At 34.0% G+C, this 17,314-nt stretch overlaps 1 protein-coding gene across 5 annotated transcripts in view; it reads right to left on the bottom strand.

Moving 5' to 3' along the window:
- Positions 1 to 4,911: 4,911 nt before the first annotated feature.
- The window catches only part of LOC119068954 (voltage-dependent T-type calcium channel subunit alpha-1G), a 73,121-nt gene continuing 60,718 nt past the window's right edge, over positions 4,912 to 17,314 (bottom strand). For all 5 annotated transcript variants that reach the window (XM_037172820.1, XM_037172818.1, XM_037172822.1 and 2 more), the window contains 12 exons: positions 13,963 to 14,118; positions 13,588 to 13,902; positions 13,343 to 13,522; positions 12,455 to 13,281; positions 12,191 to 12,383; positions 11,973 to 12,122; positions 11,340 to 11,913; positions 10,252 to 10,459; positions 9,054 to 9,309; positions 8,587 to 8,990; positions 7,406 to 7,715; positions 4,912 to 7,330 (listed from right to left, as the gene is read on the bottom strand). In XM_037172820.1, coding sequence (XP_037028715.1) covers positions 6,644 to 7,330; positions 7,406 to 7,715; positions 8,587 to 8,990; positions 9,054 to 9,309; positions 10,252 to 10,459; positions 11,340 to 11,913; positions 11,973 to 12,122; positions 12,191 to 12,383; positions 12,455 to 13,281; positions 13,343 to 13,522; positions 13,588 to 13,902; positions 13,963 to 14,118 — 4,260 coding nt within the window. In that variant the 3' untranslated portion in view covers positions 4,912 to 6,643. The remainder of the gene's footprint in view (positions 7,331 to 7,405; positions 7,716 to 8,586; positions 8,991 to 9,053; positions 9,310 to 10,251; positions 10,460 to 11,339; positions 11,914 to 11,972; positions 12,123 to 12,190; positions 12,384 to 12,454; positions 13,282 to 13,342; positions 13,523 to 13,587; positions 13,903 to 13,962; positions 14,119 to 17,314) is intronic.

Below are 17,314 nucleotides of genomic sequence, written 5' to 3'. Positions count from 1 at the left end.
AAGTTTCAAAGTTTGTCATTTAATTTCCTATGATTTCATTAAATACGAAATTTAATGCTTATGCTATTATGCTACAAAGTAAACTTAATAGGTGATAGACGGTAATAGAGGCCAAATATCAGTAATATTTTGCTCTTTTTATGTAGTTTAATAATTCTATTTATAAATCGCAATCAAACAAATCATCCCCACCGTTTTCTGAAGTCATGCTTAAAATTTCGTCGTAGATGGACTTACCTCACTTAGGCACTCAATAGAACGGCACTGTTGACCAGAGATATAGCAAGTGGGGTGTTGTTGGAAAGCTGAGACTAGCAGCAAAACAAATCCATGCAGTTTGGCTGCGAAAAACTATCAAGAGTGTGACTTAGGTGTTGCTGAGTTTCACAAATATGACCAAAAAAGAGAGAAAAATTTTGAACCACTATAAAGTTGCTATATAGAAAATTTGGAAAAGTAATTTTTTGGATATTGGTAGAGCTAATGTCTCTCTACTTGTACAACTAATTACCACCTCTGTGACTCAAGTATCCACGCCTGTAGAACCTTTCAAAGATCGTCATTTTTCAACTTCAATGAGTCGCCACCTGTCCACCTTGAATCCATGGGAAATTTTTTTTGTACTATGACTATTAAAATTCCATATCCTATCGATTGCAAACCCAATCAGTTCTATCGCACCCACAGAGCACTCTAGGGAGCCTTGGTACGGGTGCTCCGGACTGCATGGATGAAAATCAAAAATTTTTGTGGAACGTTGTTCAGGGTCACAAGCAGACTAAGAATATCCAAAAATATCAAATTTGCGACGACATGTTTAATTAAACTCCATTCAACCACACCGTGTCAAGCTTTACCGCAATACCATCACCTTTCTTTACAATTCATCTGATTTTTTTCGGCTCTAGAATTTCTATTTCTATTTCCTTGATAAATTAAAGTGTAAACACTCATGTAGCAGAGGAAAAGAAGAAACAAGGAATTATATTAAATGAACGGTACTTCTCTTGAAACACACTTTATAAAAATTTACCACAGCGTAAACAGCGATGTCATGCGGTCTGTAAAGCGACGGTGTTTGACATGCATAAAGCCCATAGAGTTATACTCGAGAGTTGGTGCATGATAATTCCATAAACCATTTTTTTTTTCTACACAACTCATTTAATACCAATACTTGCAATGTAACATATTATTTTTTTTCACTTAAACGACTAATTTAAATTTAATGTCTAAAATAATTCTCATTATAATATGCTACATATATATACTTAAATGTCTAAATTTATTTATTATAATTTGTATATATGATTTTTTCTTCTTCTTCAAATTTTCATTGTTTTTTTTTCTTTCATTTTTTTAATTTATTTTGTTTTTAAGACAGACAGGGAAGGCACAGGAGAAAAATTGACTGAAACATATTTCGTTTTTTCTTTCGTATTTTGAGTTGGAAAAAATACTTTATTTTCATTTTAAACGGAAATTTGAGTGAAATGATTTTAAGCAGTTAAATTCCATTTCGTTCTCTCGTAAGAAAATTGAAAGTTTTTTGTTTTATTTTTAAATTTCATTTTCATTAAAAATATTTTAAAATGAATCCCAATTTTTGAAAAAAGAGTTGAATTGAAAACAAACGACAAAGCATTTTCTTTTGATAGTTTTGCAAATGTGTCCGAAGATTAATTAAAAACTGATTTTTAATCGAGAAATATAATTCAAATTTTTATTTAAATTTTTCTTTTTTAATTTTAATTATTTTTTTTGTGTTTACGTTTTGTTTTTTAAAAATTTTCTCATTTCTTTATGAAATTACAACATCAATATATAATTGTAACAATTTAATTACTCATTTTCCTTTTTTTTTTTTTTGATTAGACAATGGCGATAATAATTGTGTGTATTTTGTAGTGACAGGTTTGCGGTGTTTGGCTTTATATATGTATCGAATAGATTTTTCACTTCTTCTTAGTTTTGTAATGTAAAACAGTGTTTCGGTTTTTAAATATTTTGGAAAGTTGTGTAAGTCATTCTAAAAATTAGTGTATGTAATGTGTGTGTGTTCTCAATAAATACATTTAAATATAATAGTGATTGAGCAAAATGCTATAAAATACTCTTATTGTTCGTAATTTCTTCATGCACTTTCGACATTGTTTTTATTATAATATATAATTGGTTTTTAAAAATTTCAATGAATGAGAAAGATAGAAATTAATATTGAAAATGTTATCACAATTTTTATATTCATATCGAGAAAGGATCACCATTGTTTTTAGTTGTTTTTCTTCTTTGTTTTTATTTGTTTAACGAATTTATTTTTAACTTTAAAATTTCCTATATTTTCGACCTAAATTGTTTTTTTTAAATAGTTCCTCTATAGAAATTTCGTCAATATGTAATTTCATAATAATAATTTAGTTTAATGTTTTTACTATAATAATGTTTCTTTGTAACTAGGTTGCCATTTATAATAATTTCTTTCTTTTTTTCTTACATAGGAAAGGTTTTATTTTCGAAGTATAATGATTGCTTATTGAAATTAAACAGTTCGGAAAATCGTATTTTGAGTTATGACTCTATTACATATTATATTCGCAATTTTCGATAAAAGTTTCATGATACTTTGTCGCTACTTAAATTGAATTTCGATTTAAAGAAAGCTTAACAACAACGCATTTACCAGTTTTTTGTTCTGTAAAAGACGGTAAATTAATAAAGGACTGCGACCCGACAAACCTACGTTAGAAACTTATTTCCTTTTTGATGAATTACACAACTTCAATCCACAACAGCATAAATGTCTGAAATTCTGAAGCAGCCTGCATTCACTATGTAATATGTACGTTTACCTGAACATAATGTTTCAAAGGCTTATACATTTCGACCATTTTGACTGAGAAAATTCGAACAACATCAAAGAGAATCTAGAAATATTTCTCGAATTTCTTCAATTTTTAGAAAATTTGGGAAATTCAGGAAAATTCAAGGATTTTCCAGAAAATTATTTTCTCGAATTTCTCTTCATAATACCGGGTGCCAATGGTGCCTTTATAATACTGTGGCTAATGGCACCAGGTCTCTTCCTTTATCTAATGAGTGAAACACAGATTGAACTATCTGTGAGTTGTGTAAATAGTAAGAGTATATTATAAATAGTATAAAGTCGTTGAGATTTCTTATGTTCCTTCACGGCTTTGTTACGGTCGACAGAGCCTGGTGGGGTGAACAAATAGAGTAATCATTTATAATTAGAAATCGATCGTTAACACATTCAAAATAATTGCGGCTTGTCAACTTTCGGCACCTGGACTTTACTTAAATAGTCGTAGAATGACTCCAAATAAATTTCTAAAAATCTAGAATTCAGTTTCGGATTTTTAGAAATTTATTTGGAGGCATTCCTCGACTATTTAAGTAAAGTCCAGGGTGCCGAAAGTTGGCAAGCCGCAATTAATTTCAATGTGTTATACACTATTGACGCTGGGAGTCGAACCCGGGACCTATTATAATAAAATCTTTGCTCTTCCGGTTGAGTTACCAGGACTCCCTAATTCATCTTAAGTCGGCAGTATTTGTGGGTTAGAGAAATATTTAATAGAAGAAAAAAGTTTCTAGCTTTGACATATATCAACTTATCGACGAAATAGAAAACAACAATTCAACCAAGAGAGAAAGTGTGGTGGCTGAGAAACGCCAGATCTATTTAATTTTTTTTAAACAATGTTCCACAAATCTACAAAACACTGATAACAAACAGACGTGTTGTCCTTCTATTCTAACTAAGCTTTTAATGATTGCCGATGATAAAATATTTTATGTAATGGTTTGTCGTGTTTATATACTTTTATCGAAAAAGCAAAATCATTCGTAGTAATATTTCTGCTGATATTTATAGATCCTCACGCATTTTCAATCTAGCATCTACTCCCTTTTGCATCAGAAAGGCCATTTCTATTCAAATCTTAACTAACTCAACATTTTTTAAACCAAATGTGGTGAACTTGGAAGGAAATTTAAGCTATACTGTAGGAAGTTATTATTCTTCTTTTGTTCCAAAAATAGATGATACCAGCAGTATTCGTTCGGGTATTCCACACGGTGAAAAAAATTTCGAAACCGAAAAGTTGTGTGTTTAGATCTACACAATCCGTACTATCAAAACATACCCTTTCGGTTTCATTCAGTGAACAAAAATAATGTAAGCAACAGTTCAGTCTGTTCATTGCGCAGTGACTCTGTTTTCACCAAAGGAAATTAAGGAGACGAAAACCAATTTTTGCTATTTTCACTGGGTTTGTTTTCTTCAAAGAAGGATGAATTTAACCTTGCTTGCCATCGAAATAGAAATGGTCTTTCTGTGGCTTTAAACACACTTTACTTACAAATAACTATACAAATCGTTGAAGAGCGAAAAGTTTTGGAAGACAGTTCTTAATGTAAAGAGATAGGAAGATTTACACAAGAATAACATAGTTTGCATCGGCAATTTTTTCTTTTGTTTTTTTTTGTTGGTATACCTGTATATCACTTCATTGTTTCACTGTCAATTCAGACGCTCTAGACGATATTTTTCGTTTTGAACTCCAGAATTCAGAAGCCTATCACTTAATAGTTCGATTTCCATGTCAATTTTCGTAGTTTTATAGTAGATTACTATAACTGGGAAGTAACGAGTTATCTCGTATCCAGGTGAGTAAAAGTTTCCTAGGGCAGCCCGAGGTACTTTTACTCACCGTGATACGAGATAACTAGTTACTTCCCAGTTATTGTATGCTATTTTACCTTACGAGGTTGGTAAAGGCTTTGCCCTAGGGCAGTAATGGCCTTATTACTTTCCTTGTAAGGTAAACTTATTTACAGTCGTCGTACGAAATTTTCAATTGGAATTTCTAGAGCAGCTGTAATTTTTTGGTGAAACTAATCTTACCCAAGCGTCCCACATATAAGGTTTTGAAGTCAAAATTGCCGATTCACATAAAATTGAAAGTTTCTTAATAGAAAAAAGTTCATAGTTTAAATTGTGTATGTTATAATAGGCACATATTACCTCTAGCAATAGAGAAAAGTGAATACAATAAAAATGTTCTAAAACCTTTTTTTTTGTTACTCGAAAATAATTTTTTTTACAAACAATTTCATATTTCGACTTTTTATGAATATATTTAATTAATTAGTTTTCTTCTTCTGCTTTTTTGTTGTATGAATATATAGAGCTCTGTTGCAACATCTAAATACTTACATTCAAAGAAAATAAAATTTTATTTTTTTTGTTCTTTGTAGAATACAAGTGAGTTATTATATTGAGTATGTTCCCTAATTTAGTGATTATGGTTCATCAAATTTTACAAAAATCAAGTATTTTGGTCGAGCTAAAATGCAAAAGATTAGATTTCATCAACAACGAAAACATTCTTCTACAACAGCACTCTTATGTTTGATAGATCAGTCAAAATACAGTTATACAGCTACATCGCAGTCCGAACTATGACATTCAATTTGAGTAGACGGAAAAGGGCGTAACGTGGTGTTGATGATCGGGATCGTTAAATGATCTACTGCGGAGAGAGAGAGAGAGAGAGATGGTCACTCCACGTGGGTCTGTTCATTTTCTATGATTTTCACATTTTAAATTGTAACTTATACACGGCATGAGCGGTGTAACTATTAAATCTGTTACTTCTTTTGTATGAAATATTCTCAAATGTTGGATATCAAATCTTCTATTTCTTTCGTTAAGCAGATATTTCGTCTATTATTTTAGTTGTCATTGTAGAACTGATTGACTATAATCGTTTTTAACCGATTACAGAGGTATACATCGTTTTCAATGTTTGAAATATGAAGATAACAACTTAACGTTGAACAAATGAAACGAATAAAACCCATGAAAAAGTAAATCATTTATCAATGTATCAATGTACAAGAAGTAGTTCGATCGAACTGCTCTAGTAAATCCAATCCGTTGAGGCGTAGGCAACAGAAAACTAAAATTTTTCGTTCTTCATTCGACCTGAACATTTTTCATTAAATGTTTGTGCTATAGAGATGCGGAAATAGGAAATTGTGTATGGAAATGGGAAGAAGAGAATGTGAAAGGATGGTAATATTCTAACGTTGTTTTATTCGGGCTTACCATTATATTTTCCCGATATTGGTCAAGATTAAGTGAAATAACGGTAAAGTGCTCAAAGATATTTGTAAATAGGAAACATTCTATTGGTAAACCCAGAAATTTTGTCGCTGCAATACATTTTGTCCCATTTGTAAAATAGCATTTTGACTGATCTAAAACAGTAATTAGTTGATGCAAAAAATGATTCGAAAAAGACAGAGACACCACTGTCTCACATTTTCATAATAATTTCGTCATTTCTATAAATATTTTCCTTTTGTTTTGTTTCATTTTATAGTATAATATAATTAGTTAGTAGTATTGCTCCATTCACTAATATAGAAATTTCTTTTCACTATAATTAAATTTGATTATCAAGAATGTTTCTCTAAATTTATTTTGTTTTTTTCTTGGTTTTTTTTTATTGAAAATAAATTCTTTGTGTGTTGTATGGCTTATTAGAAGGATAAATATATATTTAACTTCTTAATGTCCATCCATTTTTTTTATTTATTTAATTTACCTTTTGTCTCAATTAATAGATGTAGATGAGGGATGAGGTGATTTTTTACTCATTAATTGATTGTATTCAAAAGTGTCACTATTATCGACGATGTCACGTTTCTCCAACATTCTACGCTCCGATATGATGCGTAAAATTTCCGATGAATCCGATTTATTGATCGTATTTTCACCGCCATCACTGCGATCAGGCATATTGGACAATTCCTTTCCATCCCAATAGTCTGACTGCTTGCTGGATTTGGATACTGACGGTAGCAGTAATGAATTCTCGTCAATCTCTTGTTCATCGTCCATTGCCTTCTGCTTGAACAATTGCTTGGTGCTACCCGATCGATTTCGTGCCGGCTGTAGCTTTGGAACCGATAAAAATAATTTATTTCCTGTATTATCCCTGGAATCTTTGTTCCCATCTGAAGTCTCTTTGGTCTGACCAATTTTGTTGTCGTCAAGCGATCTCATTATCATGTCAGCCATTGAATCGTCTTTGTTTTTGTCTTCGCGCGACAACTCGATGAATTTCGATTTGCCGCAATTCTTTTCCATTTTCCACGGCAAATTGTCACAACTCATCCGTTTCATTTCACTGCGACTTTTCCGACGGCCAGCATCTTCGTCCAATGACATTTCCTTGGTTAGCCTTTTACTCAGTCCAGCTCGTCGTAGGTTGATTTCTTTTTTCAATTCACCACTTCCCTGCACATACAAAAAAATCATTTTGAAAGTTTTTGATTTTTTGGGAATTTCTTGGGAACCCCGTCCCGTACTTACTTTTGAACTCTTTCGCGATCGTTCACTTTCTCGATTGATATTATTTTCGACGGTCTCCAAAATATTCTTCTCATCGAATATGTGAGTACGGTCGGTTGACTGGCGAAGTGTTTGATTAAAATAGTGCATGGTTTGACGACGTTGTGCATTGAATTTATTTTCAAATATTGGCGTACTATAAGTAAAATTAGGCGGAAGAGATTGGATTTTGGCTAGTGGACGTTTCTGGAACAAATTCTCTTCCTCTTGCAATTGCATGCACAGAGCTTGCTCTTCTTCGAACTCTTGTTCCTGTTGGAATTCACGCTCCCTAAAATTAAAATTCAATTAATTTACCATAAAACGTTTTTCCTTCTATCGAAATCTAATTGATGAAGTTGAAATGGTGAGCCTATCCTATGGATGATACCCAGTCTGCGTAATTTTTTTTTTCTCGAGAGAACCCAAAAGTCAAGCTTCCGTCACAACTTTCCACGTCAACGATCAAATTTCGATAAATTTTTGAAGGCTCTCAAATTTTGTCAAAATCCAGTCTGCAGGTAAGGCGACTGAATCTCTATGTAGTTAATTTAATTTTGTATAAACGAATATAAGGCACATGTGATACAATAATACTCCTTTGTCTGGACGTAACATAGTTAAACGTAAGTGTTAGTCTCGGTGTTAGTACACCATTACTGTAAAATAGTTGTACATCAAAAAATTGGGATAAGGATAAGATACATTGGATGTATGTAATAAAAGAGTACAGAAGGGTATTCAATGATACACTTTAAACGGAGTTGGGGAATATAATATAAAAGGTAAATCAAATTTGAAACAGAAACGGGCAACGGAAAAATTAACTCGATTTTCGAAAGTTCACAATTATTAGTATCGAACGAATATGCTGAACGTGTTATTCGAATTCCGTTGGAGTGGAAATTCACTTAGTACCTACGCAAGAAGCTGGGACTAGGCCACAGAACGTAAGTGCATAATTAACTCAAAAATAATTTTTTTCCTCTAAATCAAAAGTGAAAAAAATACCAATCGAGGCTTAAACAGGTTGGATTGCAAATAAAAGTGAACAAATGAAAGGTGATAAAAATGTAATCGAAAATGGTCCTGTGAACGCACTTAGTGAATCTACACACCAGCGGAAAACTAATGCTACTCAATCAATTGTTCATAAATCTTACAATTCAGTGTCCATATCCATTTCATCTTCCATTTGTTTGTGGCTCTCTTCCAGGTGCTTCATTAATACAGCCACCACAACATTAACGAGTACAAATTGTGCCATTAGCACAAAAATTACGAAAAATATGGGAGCAATGACGGTGCTAACGCAGCAATTTTTCACACAATCGGCTGCATCATCACACTCATCTCTTAACGTGTCTTTCATGATTCCATTCCAGTTATCGCCGGTGGCGACACGGAATAGCGTCAAGAAAGCCATGCCAAAGTTAGCGAAATGAGCGTGCTCGCCAAGCCCTTGACACGGATTCTCTTCGGAACATTCTAATCGACCGAACAGTTCCACTCCCAGTGCGGCAAATATAAAAAACAATAGGAAAAATAGTAAACCAAGATTTCCGACCTAAAAACGTTTAATCAACTGATTAGTCATCAAACAATGCAACTATTTGTTCGGATATCTTACTTGTGGAAGGGCTTGCATCACCGTATCCAGCAAAGCCCGTATACCCTTGGCCATTTTCAGTAGTTTGAGGACTCTAGCGATTCGCATGACGCGCATCACTCGAATGATTGTTGGATTTATTGGTATGATGTTGGTTTCCAGTTCTTCCAACACAATTCCGACCACAGACAATATTACAATACCCACATCGAGCTGATTCCATTTTTCTTTCATATAAATTTTGAATCCAAGTGCAATTAGCTTCATGATAGCTTCCCTGAATGGGTGATGTTGTAAGTGATTACAAAGAAATTTGATTTAATAAGAAAATGAGGTGCTAAGCATGATCGGGACACATGGTAAGCAATTCCATATGCTCAGACCATGTCGAGTAATTGTAACTTTTAAGTAGAATTTTGCTTTTTATGTACATGTTCCACTCTTACGCAACAATTAAGTTCAGAATAGGTCGACTGACGCCAACCGTACAAAAAGTCGGTTGAATTAGAAAATTCAAGTCAGATCGTTTCAGAACCACAACCTGAAATTGTCGTTAAAAATCTTACAAGTTCCTAGGGTGTTTCCGCATTTTTTTTTTCAGTTTAAATATTCTAGTGCTTAGCTATCCTCTATCCTCAAAACATTGTTGTTGTGAATGAAGCTCTAGATTTTTTTTTTATTTAAAATGTGACCTCAGAAATTCAAAAACTTGTATTGTCTACGGAACTTTTTGAGCTCCTTCAAAAAGTATTTTTGTGTCGAAGTCCTTTAAAGTGACACAAAACACTCCTTTTTTAAAATGAAATTGGATTTTCAATCAATCTAAGAGCAAGACAAACTGCTACTATTCACGAATTGCACCAACGAATACCAAAAGTGCAACAATGTCTCGTCGTAGCGTAGGCCACAAAAAAAAAGATCTCACGAGCTTGATTCTCAACAAGAGTACCTATTTTGTGGTCAGCTAAACACAAGAATATTTTGCATTTAAAAATTGCGGGAACACCCTAAGCCTGCCAGATTTTAAACAAGCTCATTAAAATAAGGTCAGGTAAAACCAGATTCAATTATTAACAGGCCAGGTAAATTATTGAGCTTGTGAACGGAACCTTTTTAAATCTCCGCCTGCGATCCAGATCACATTTAAATTGCTCATTTTCTGTTGACATACTTAGCACCTCCCCAATAACAAAACCCCCTGTAGCTGCGATATACTTACAATATGAAAACAGCCGTAAAGAAATAATTGAATATTTTCAGTGTATACTCCAATGCAATCGGCATCATATAATATTCCAAAGCCATTGTGATAACGTTAAATCCGATTACAGCAGCTATTGCTAAATCAAAGTACTTTGATGTAACAACATTGTGCACAAACAATCGAATCGGCGAATATCCTGTATAATACGGAGGTTCGTGCATTCCTGCAGAATAAAATGAAATTGAAACAGAATGTGTCGATGCGATGGAAATAAGAAAATAAATTTCATTTGATTTATTCGGAAAAATAAGCAATGGAGCAATGTAATTTGGAAAGTATAAATAGAGAATAAAGCGAAAAAGTAAGTGTAGCAGTCGTATAAGGTTGCAGACTGTTCTGAAGGAATTGATAAATTCTCAATGCGCTTTCGATTACATTACAGAATCTCATCTGATCAGATGATTAAAATCTACTAAAGCTTTTCTCGGCGTTATTAAATAGAAACATTTTGATTGATAAAAGGTAAGACGAGTTGTAATAGGAATGGTTTGTGCCTTACCAAAGGAACTTTAAACGAATTTCAAAAAAAAGCTCTGAAATAATTTGCAATTTAAAAATTAGTATAGATGGTGCAAAAAGTAAGAAAACTTCTCGTTTTCCGTTACGCTAATGAAAGCATTCACTTGCAAGAAGCAATAGGAGAGATTAAAATGTTAATTGGGTTTTTTGCGGCTTTATTGTGCGAACAAAGTTTTCTTTCCACATCCGAGATAGAAATAAAATTATTGAAAAGAGAAGTTTAAGCAAAGAAGAACTGCACTAAAAGCAATTAAGATAACGCAATAAAAAGCTAAATCACTTTACAAGCGATCCACCGTATAGGCAAGAAACGTTTAATCAATGGAAAATGGAAAACTTTGCTTTCACAGGATAAAACCGTTGTGTTCGATTGTCTTATTCCAACGAAAAGGGATGGGGAAAGTGAGCTCATAAAGAGCGAAGGGAATCGTAGTTTCTCAATGATGGCCAATTCGCTTATTTAACACCATTTTTAACAAACCATTTATTCGCTGAATACCCATCATCAAAATACTACAACTTACTTCGTCTCTTCTTCTCCATCTGTAGTGCTCGTTTGGCCGCTCGGCGAATTTTCTCTTCTTTTTCTTGTTCCTCGCGACAGCGATGGAAGTTCTCCACCACAACGCCTACAAACATGTTTAACACAAAAAATCCAACTAACAGAATAAAAGCAATGAAATATAAGAGACGCCATTCGTTGAAATTAACAATAGGTTGCTGATCGACGCCTACAGCATCCAGACCAGTGTACATAATGTTCACCCATCCATCACGCGACGACAACACGAACAAAGACATTAGCGCTTTGCCCAAGTCGTCAAAATTGTATTTGCGGTTGATCCAGACGTTTCCCGGTATGGCAAGGCAGTCGGTTTTATTTTTCACGTGTTTAATTTCCACACCTTCGCAGTAGAAAAATGTTCCCTTGAACAACTGTACGCCAAGAATACCGAAAATAATGAAAAATGTGCAACAAATTAGGACGATATTTCCTATCGGTCGCAGTGACGACAGCAATGTTTGAACGACCAATTTCAGACCGGGCGCTCGATTAATTACACGTAGCGGACGAAGTGACCGTAATAGACGGAATACCTGGTAATATTGACGGATTTAAGTGGATACAGGGGATATCATGGCTGCACTTTAATTACCCGTAAAATTCCAAAAATTCTGGGACTAGAATCGCTTACAAGCGACATCAGCAAATCGATAATTGATATACTGACAAGCGATCCATCCATTATATTCCATCCAGAGTTGAAATACGCATCGTCACCATAAAACATTCCTGCAGCAACGACCTGTGAAATTCATTAGGAAATTGGATCAAATGATGCAGGGGACCATTAGGACTTTGAGGAGTACATACTTTGATCATCATTTCGACCGTAAAGACTGCGGTAAACACATAATTTGCCGTCGCCAAGAAATATCGCTCGGTACAATTCGGTGGTATATTCGGTCGTTCCATTGCTAATGTTATGCAATTCAGCGCAATAAAAAGTAAAATTACATTGTCGAACCATTTCTGGTTAACAAACCATGTACATATGTAACGAAATCTATGGATATGGAGTCGAAGAAGATGGGTACATTTATGTGGCTTTTATTCAAATAATGTCCGTCAACTCACCGATTATCTTCTGCGAAAATGTACAACGAGTACGTTTCCCGTTCCTCGGTGTACTCGCGTATCATTTTCTGTATTTTAGTCTCATTTTCTGGTATAGTGGACGTTACATTCAGTTCATCTTCATTAACACTGGGCAAAGACTTATGTAAATTTTGTAAATTCAATTTGGAATCGATGAACTCGCTGCTTTTGTTGCTCTCCAAATTGCACAGATTTATGTTCGAAGTCTTCTCGAAAACCTGTTCAATCGAAGACATTCTTCGTCGATAGTTTGCAATTGGATGGTTTTTCAGTGCGTTTTGTTGACCGAAGTGCTGCAGCAATTGTGAATTGTTGATCATTGCCGACGCTCGTCGTGTGGCCAATGTTTGACGAAATGAACTCTGCGGACTAATTCGATTGGTGTCCTTGGTGTCGTTTTGTATTCGATTTGCTGTTTGCATTAAATTGTCATTTTTTCGTAGCGTTTGCGACGTGGTGGTATTAGCGTGCTGATCACGGCCATTGTTCAATACCACTTCTGTATCACTTTCACATTTTGTGCGGCCTTTCTTCTTCTTTGAACTTGTTCGACTAAATTTTTTAAAACTAGATTTTTTCTGAATGAGTGGTTGGACTGAAGGTATTGCTGTTGGTGTTGATGGTGGGTCATTTGTATCAGGTACATTGTCTTTGGCGTCTTTATCCTCCTGAATGGACGATTGTAGCGGTAATATTGATTTTGCCTCAATTTGTATTATCTTTGGCGCTTGTTCTTCAATTCGGTTGAGCGATTTATAACTGCCAATTATGGATGGAGGTTTAAGAAGTGATGGAATGCTATCCGACTAAAAGAAATGAATTTTTGATTAATTTCCGTGAGTAGCGAAAATGGAACACAGAAAATACTTTGCCCAAACTTTCTAAATCCGCACTCTCCCAATGTCTGAAACTGGCGCCCGGCTCTAATGTCGTATTAGGCGAGTCTTGCGGTGTGGCGGCAGTTGTTGTTATTATTGGTGGATCTTGATTGCGACATTTAATATTCAGTTTAGGACCGTCAGTTCGACGTTCCTTGATCGAGTAGGTCTGAATGCAAAAAATAAAATTAATTTCATTAATGAACCTGAAACCGCTGAGAAAGTCATAGAGACCTTAGTTAACTGTTTATTTGGAACGAATCTATCGATCGACTTATCGGAATTCCGTTTAGAGCCTTCCCGCTCCAATGTGGCATCGTTGGTAAAAGTTGGCTGTAACATTCTCTGCTTTTGTATGTTACATTTAGGAACCTTTCTCACATCTTCTGCACTGTGCCATTTATTTTTAATTTCATGATAACTATCACTCGTGGTTGTTGATTCGGAACAACTTCTCGCCTCCTCATAAATCAAATCGTTTATCGTTTCATTTTCTTCTCTTAGCTTTTTCACCAATTCTCTTTGCTCTCGTTCCCTTCGTTCGTTTCTCTATAAGATAGTATTGTTGACAAATTTTCATTGATATCGTTATCGAATTATGATATTAACCTCTGAACTGAATCCCTCTACCAGAATGGCAACCAATAAATTAAACAAAACGTAATTGCCAAATGTCATCAAAGCAACGAAGTATAATGCGGCCCAATGACTTGTTTTTTCCATACCGTTGAATAGCACAACATTCCAGTCTTCTTGTGTTAGAATCTGTGTAGTTTACGTTCATTTATACGATTAGTCGGATTCAAAACACTTCCCATACTAATGCTTTGTTTCTCCTTAAAAATTAATTTTTCTGAACATCGGACGTGAATCCATAAAATAATTTAATTGAAAACATACAGCAGTTGTTATTATATCATGAATACTTGAAAAAAGCGAATTATATTTCAACACAAAAACCCCCAGCCATTCAACTTACAGTAAATATAGTTAACATTCAAAATGCATACGCCAATATTTATAAAGTTATTTTGCGACATGTTGACTTGTACGTAAAAGTTCAGTATCCTGAGTCTGGATGATAAATAACGGATACTCTAATACCCTAACTTATCTCTATTGTACTATCAAATGAAAAATATTACGATTTAACTCTGCACAAGGAGTCACGTCAGGAGTCAGAGTCATACCAATAACATAATTAAATTGAGGAAATTTCGCGACATTATTTCTTAAGAAAATGCGATTATAATCACTTTGCCGTTTATATTTATGTATTTCTTTATAACATTATAAGGTGCAGAGGGTACTACAACTACACACTACTAACCTACTACATAAGTTTCAAAGTTTGTCATTTAATTTCCTATGATTTCATTAAATATGAAATTTAATGCTTATGCTATTATGCTACAAAGTAAACTTAATAGGTGAGTGTGGTATATGTGACAAGTGTGGAGGCAAAATTAATCTTATGATCGAACTTGTTGTTAAAGTCGTTAATAAAATGGTTTCGTTTGAGTCGTTAATTCAAATATCCAATCCAATAATAACTTTGGATTGAGCTGCGCTTTAACCGTCCTGTTAGAAACGGCTGGCGTATCGCTACAAAATTATTAAATAGTTTGTGTAAAGTATCTTCGATACAAAATCTATTCCTTCAGTATTTTTATCATACATTTCGCTATGTAAGTGAACATACTAGCCACAGCAGAGCTCATCGCCTATTCTTGTAGTCGTTGTCGAAATAGCCGTTTCTAATAGGTCAACTGAGACAATGTATGAGTCAAAAGGTTAACTTCTTCTCCTCTGACCATTAGGAGTTCTATTCAGTACTACCCCTAAACACGCAAAAATAAACCTTTCAATTAATCCTATTCTAATTTACGAAATTCCATAACATCGAATCAAACATTATACCAATTTAATACATCTGTCTGTCTCAACATACATCACGATTGACTGATGCATCAGTGGTCTGTTCCCTGACAACATAAATTACGGTGTTTTACTGTTTATTTTGTGCTTCGGTTGATCGTAAAACGATGTTACCACTAAGCGAGTAATTATAGGTACTTTAATTATGAAATGATGATAGTGGGGAAGTTTAATGTTTTTTAATTTAATTGTGAAAAGTTCCAACCACAAAATAGTTGGTCGAATTTTATTTTTATTCAGGGAACAGTGAAAAATTCACCATACTTTTAAAAAGTAATTTGTGTTTATTATGTTTACACACGGTGCGGCGCAATAGATGTTTCAGAGTTTATGTTACATTACATTCTTTGTTTGTTATAATAGAATCAATTACTGCGAGATTATATTCAAAATATTGAGGCTAACACTAAACCCGTATGAATGAGTGTAGTATAGTATGTAAATAATAATAATCTGCTATCTAAACAACCAACGAAGGGTTGGGGGCCAGATCATTACTTAAGTAGTTTGGCTGATTACGGTTCTAGAGAATGTGGAGTGTGTGTTCATTACATATAAAGTCTAAACATCCGCATTTAAAATCACGTAACCCGCATGAATGATAATTCGGAACTTTAAGAATAATGGGGACAAATCTAAACTAATTGTTGTACATAAGTTTTTGCATAAACATGAATTGTTTCTTGAACGCCTGACGTTAAATCAGCCTTTGTTTCCATAAAGAAAACCATTCTCACCCAGATAAATATGAAAATCGAAAATATGAAAATGGGTTACTGGTTGATGACTCTGATTAACAGATGAAGAACTACATTTTTAAATGTTACCGCACGTGGTGTGTTGATACCAGTAAACCTGTGCCGAACTGGTCGTACTGGGAAATCGAGAGTTTTCCGAAATTTTAGTTTATGGGCTTTTCATAGAATTCACGAACCTTCACGGGATGTACCTTTTAGTAGCCAGTCCGGCATTGGAGTAAACGGATAATAATTTAAAAGTCTATGACACAGGCTAAAACTTGCCGAAACAATAATCTACTATCAGCCTTTTGTCCTCAGTTGTGTATCCAGTAAAAATCCAGTACAGATCAATCTTGGTCCTCATTTGTTAAGAAAAATATCGAATCATAAAATCCACAAATGTAATGCAAATCACAGAATTTGTATCAGGTTTCATCATTTTTTATAAGGTGCATCCGTAGATACATGCACAAACAGTCCTGACCAGTCAAGGGTTATAATCACTTGAGGCTTATGATTCGATAGTTATAACTCCACGACGGCCTTGATCCCTCCTAACTAACTCTAGATTAATGAGACTTCAAAAGTAGCAAATCCTTGAAAATTAACTTGAAAATTGAAGCCGTGAAGAAATTTACGTTATCGCTTCTTTCTCACACCATTACAATGGCTTATCTTCATCAAATATTAAAGTGATACTTCGCGAATAATCAAAATATTTTCAAACGTTCCCAAAGTTGCATTTTTGTGAGAACGTTCATCCAATCAACTCTAAAATACACAAACTAAATGATATAAGTCGTAGGTAGTTAACAACATTCGCAAACGATTGAACAATAATAGTAGAGCCGAACACAAGGGCTACCATCACACAAGGCAAAGTATAAAGTACCACACAATAAATTAAGTTATTTTACTCACTAAGCCTCTTGTGGAATGAGATGTAACGCTTGTGTTAATGAAGAAATTTTCTGGATTTGCAGTGAGTAAAGTAATAACAATTGCCTAACTAACACAGTATAAGAATGTGATTGAAGAATGCAATCGAACACAGCGAGGGAATTATTATTTACCACATATTTTCATGTAAATATTATTGAACTATCGATTTGCTAAATATTGTTTCTCCCCTATTAAATCAGGACATGATATGATTCACAGATATACGTGTTTAATGAACGAGTCTAGTTTATTGATTATAGTTTATATTTTAACGATAAGCTACTACAGTAATTGTAGCTTAGTATACCTCTAACGTACTAAATTGTCCTACTAGATAATTG

Source organism: Bradysia coprophila (assembly GCF_014529535.1).
Source record: "Bradysia coprophila strain Holo2 chromosome X unlocalized genomic scaffold, BU_Bcop_v1 contig_20, whole genome shotgun sequence".
Classification (NCBI taxonomy): Eukaryota; Metazoa; Arthropoda; class Insecta; order Diptera; family Sciaridae; genus Bradysia; species Bradysia coprophila.
The sequence above is the reverse complement of the archived record's forward strand: the minus strand, read 5'-3'. Positions and strand labels throughout refer to the sequence as shown.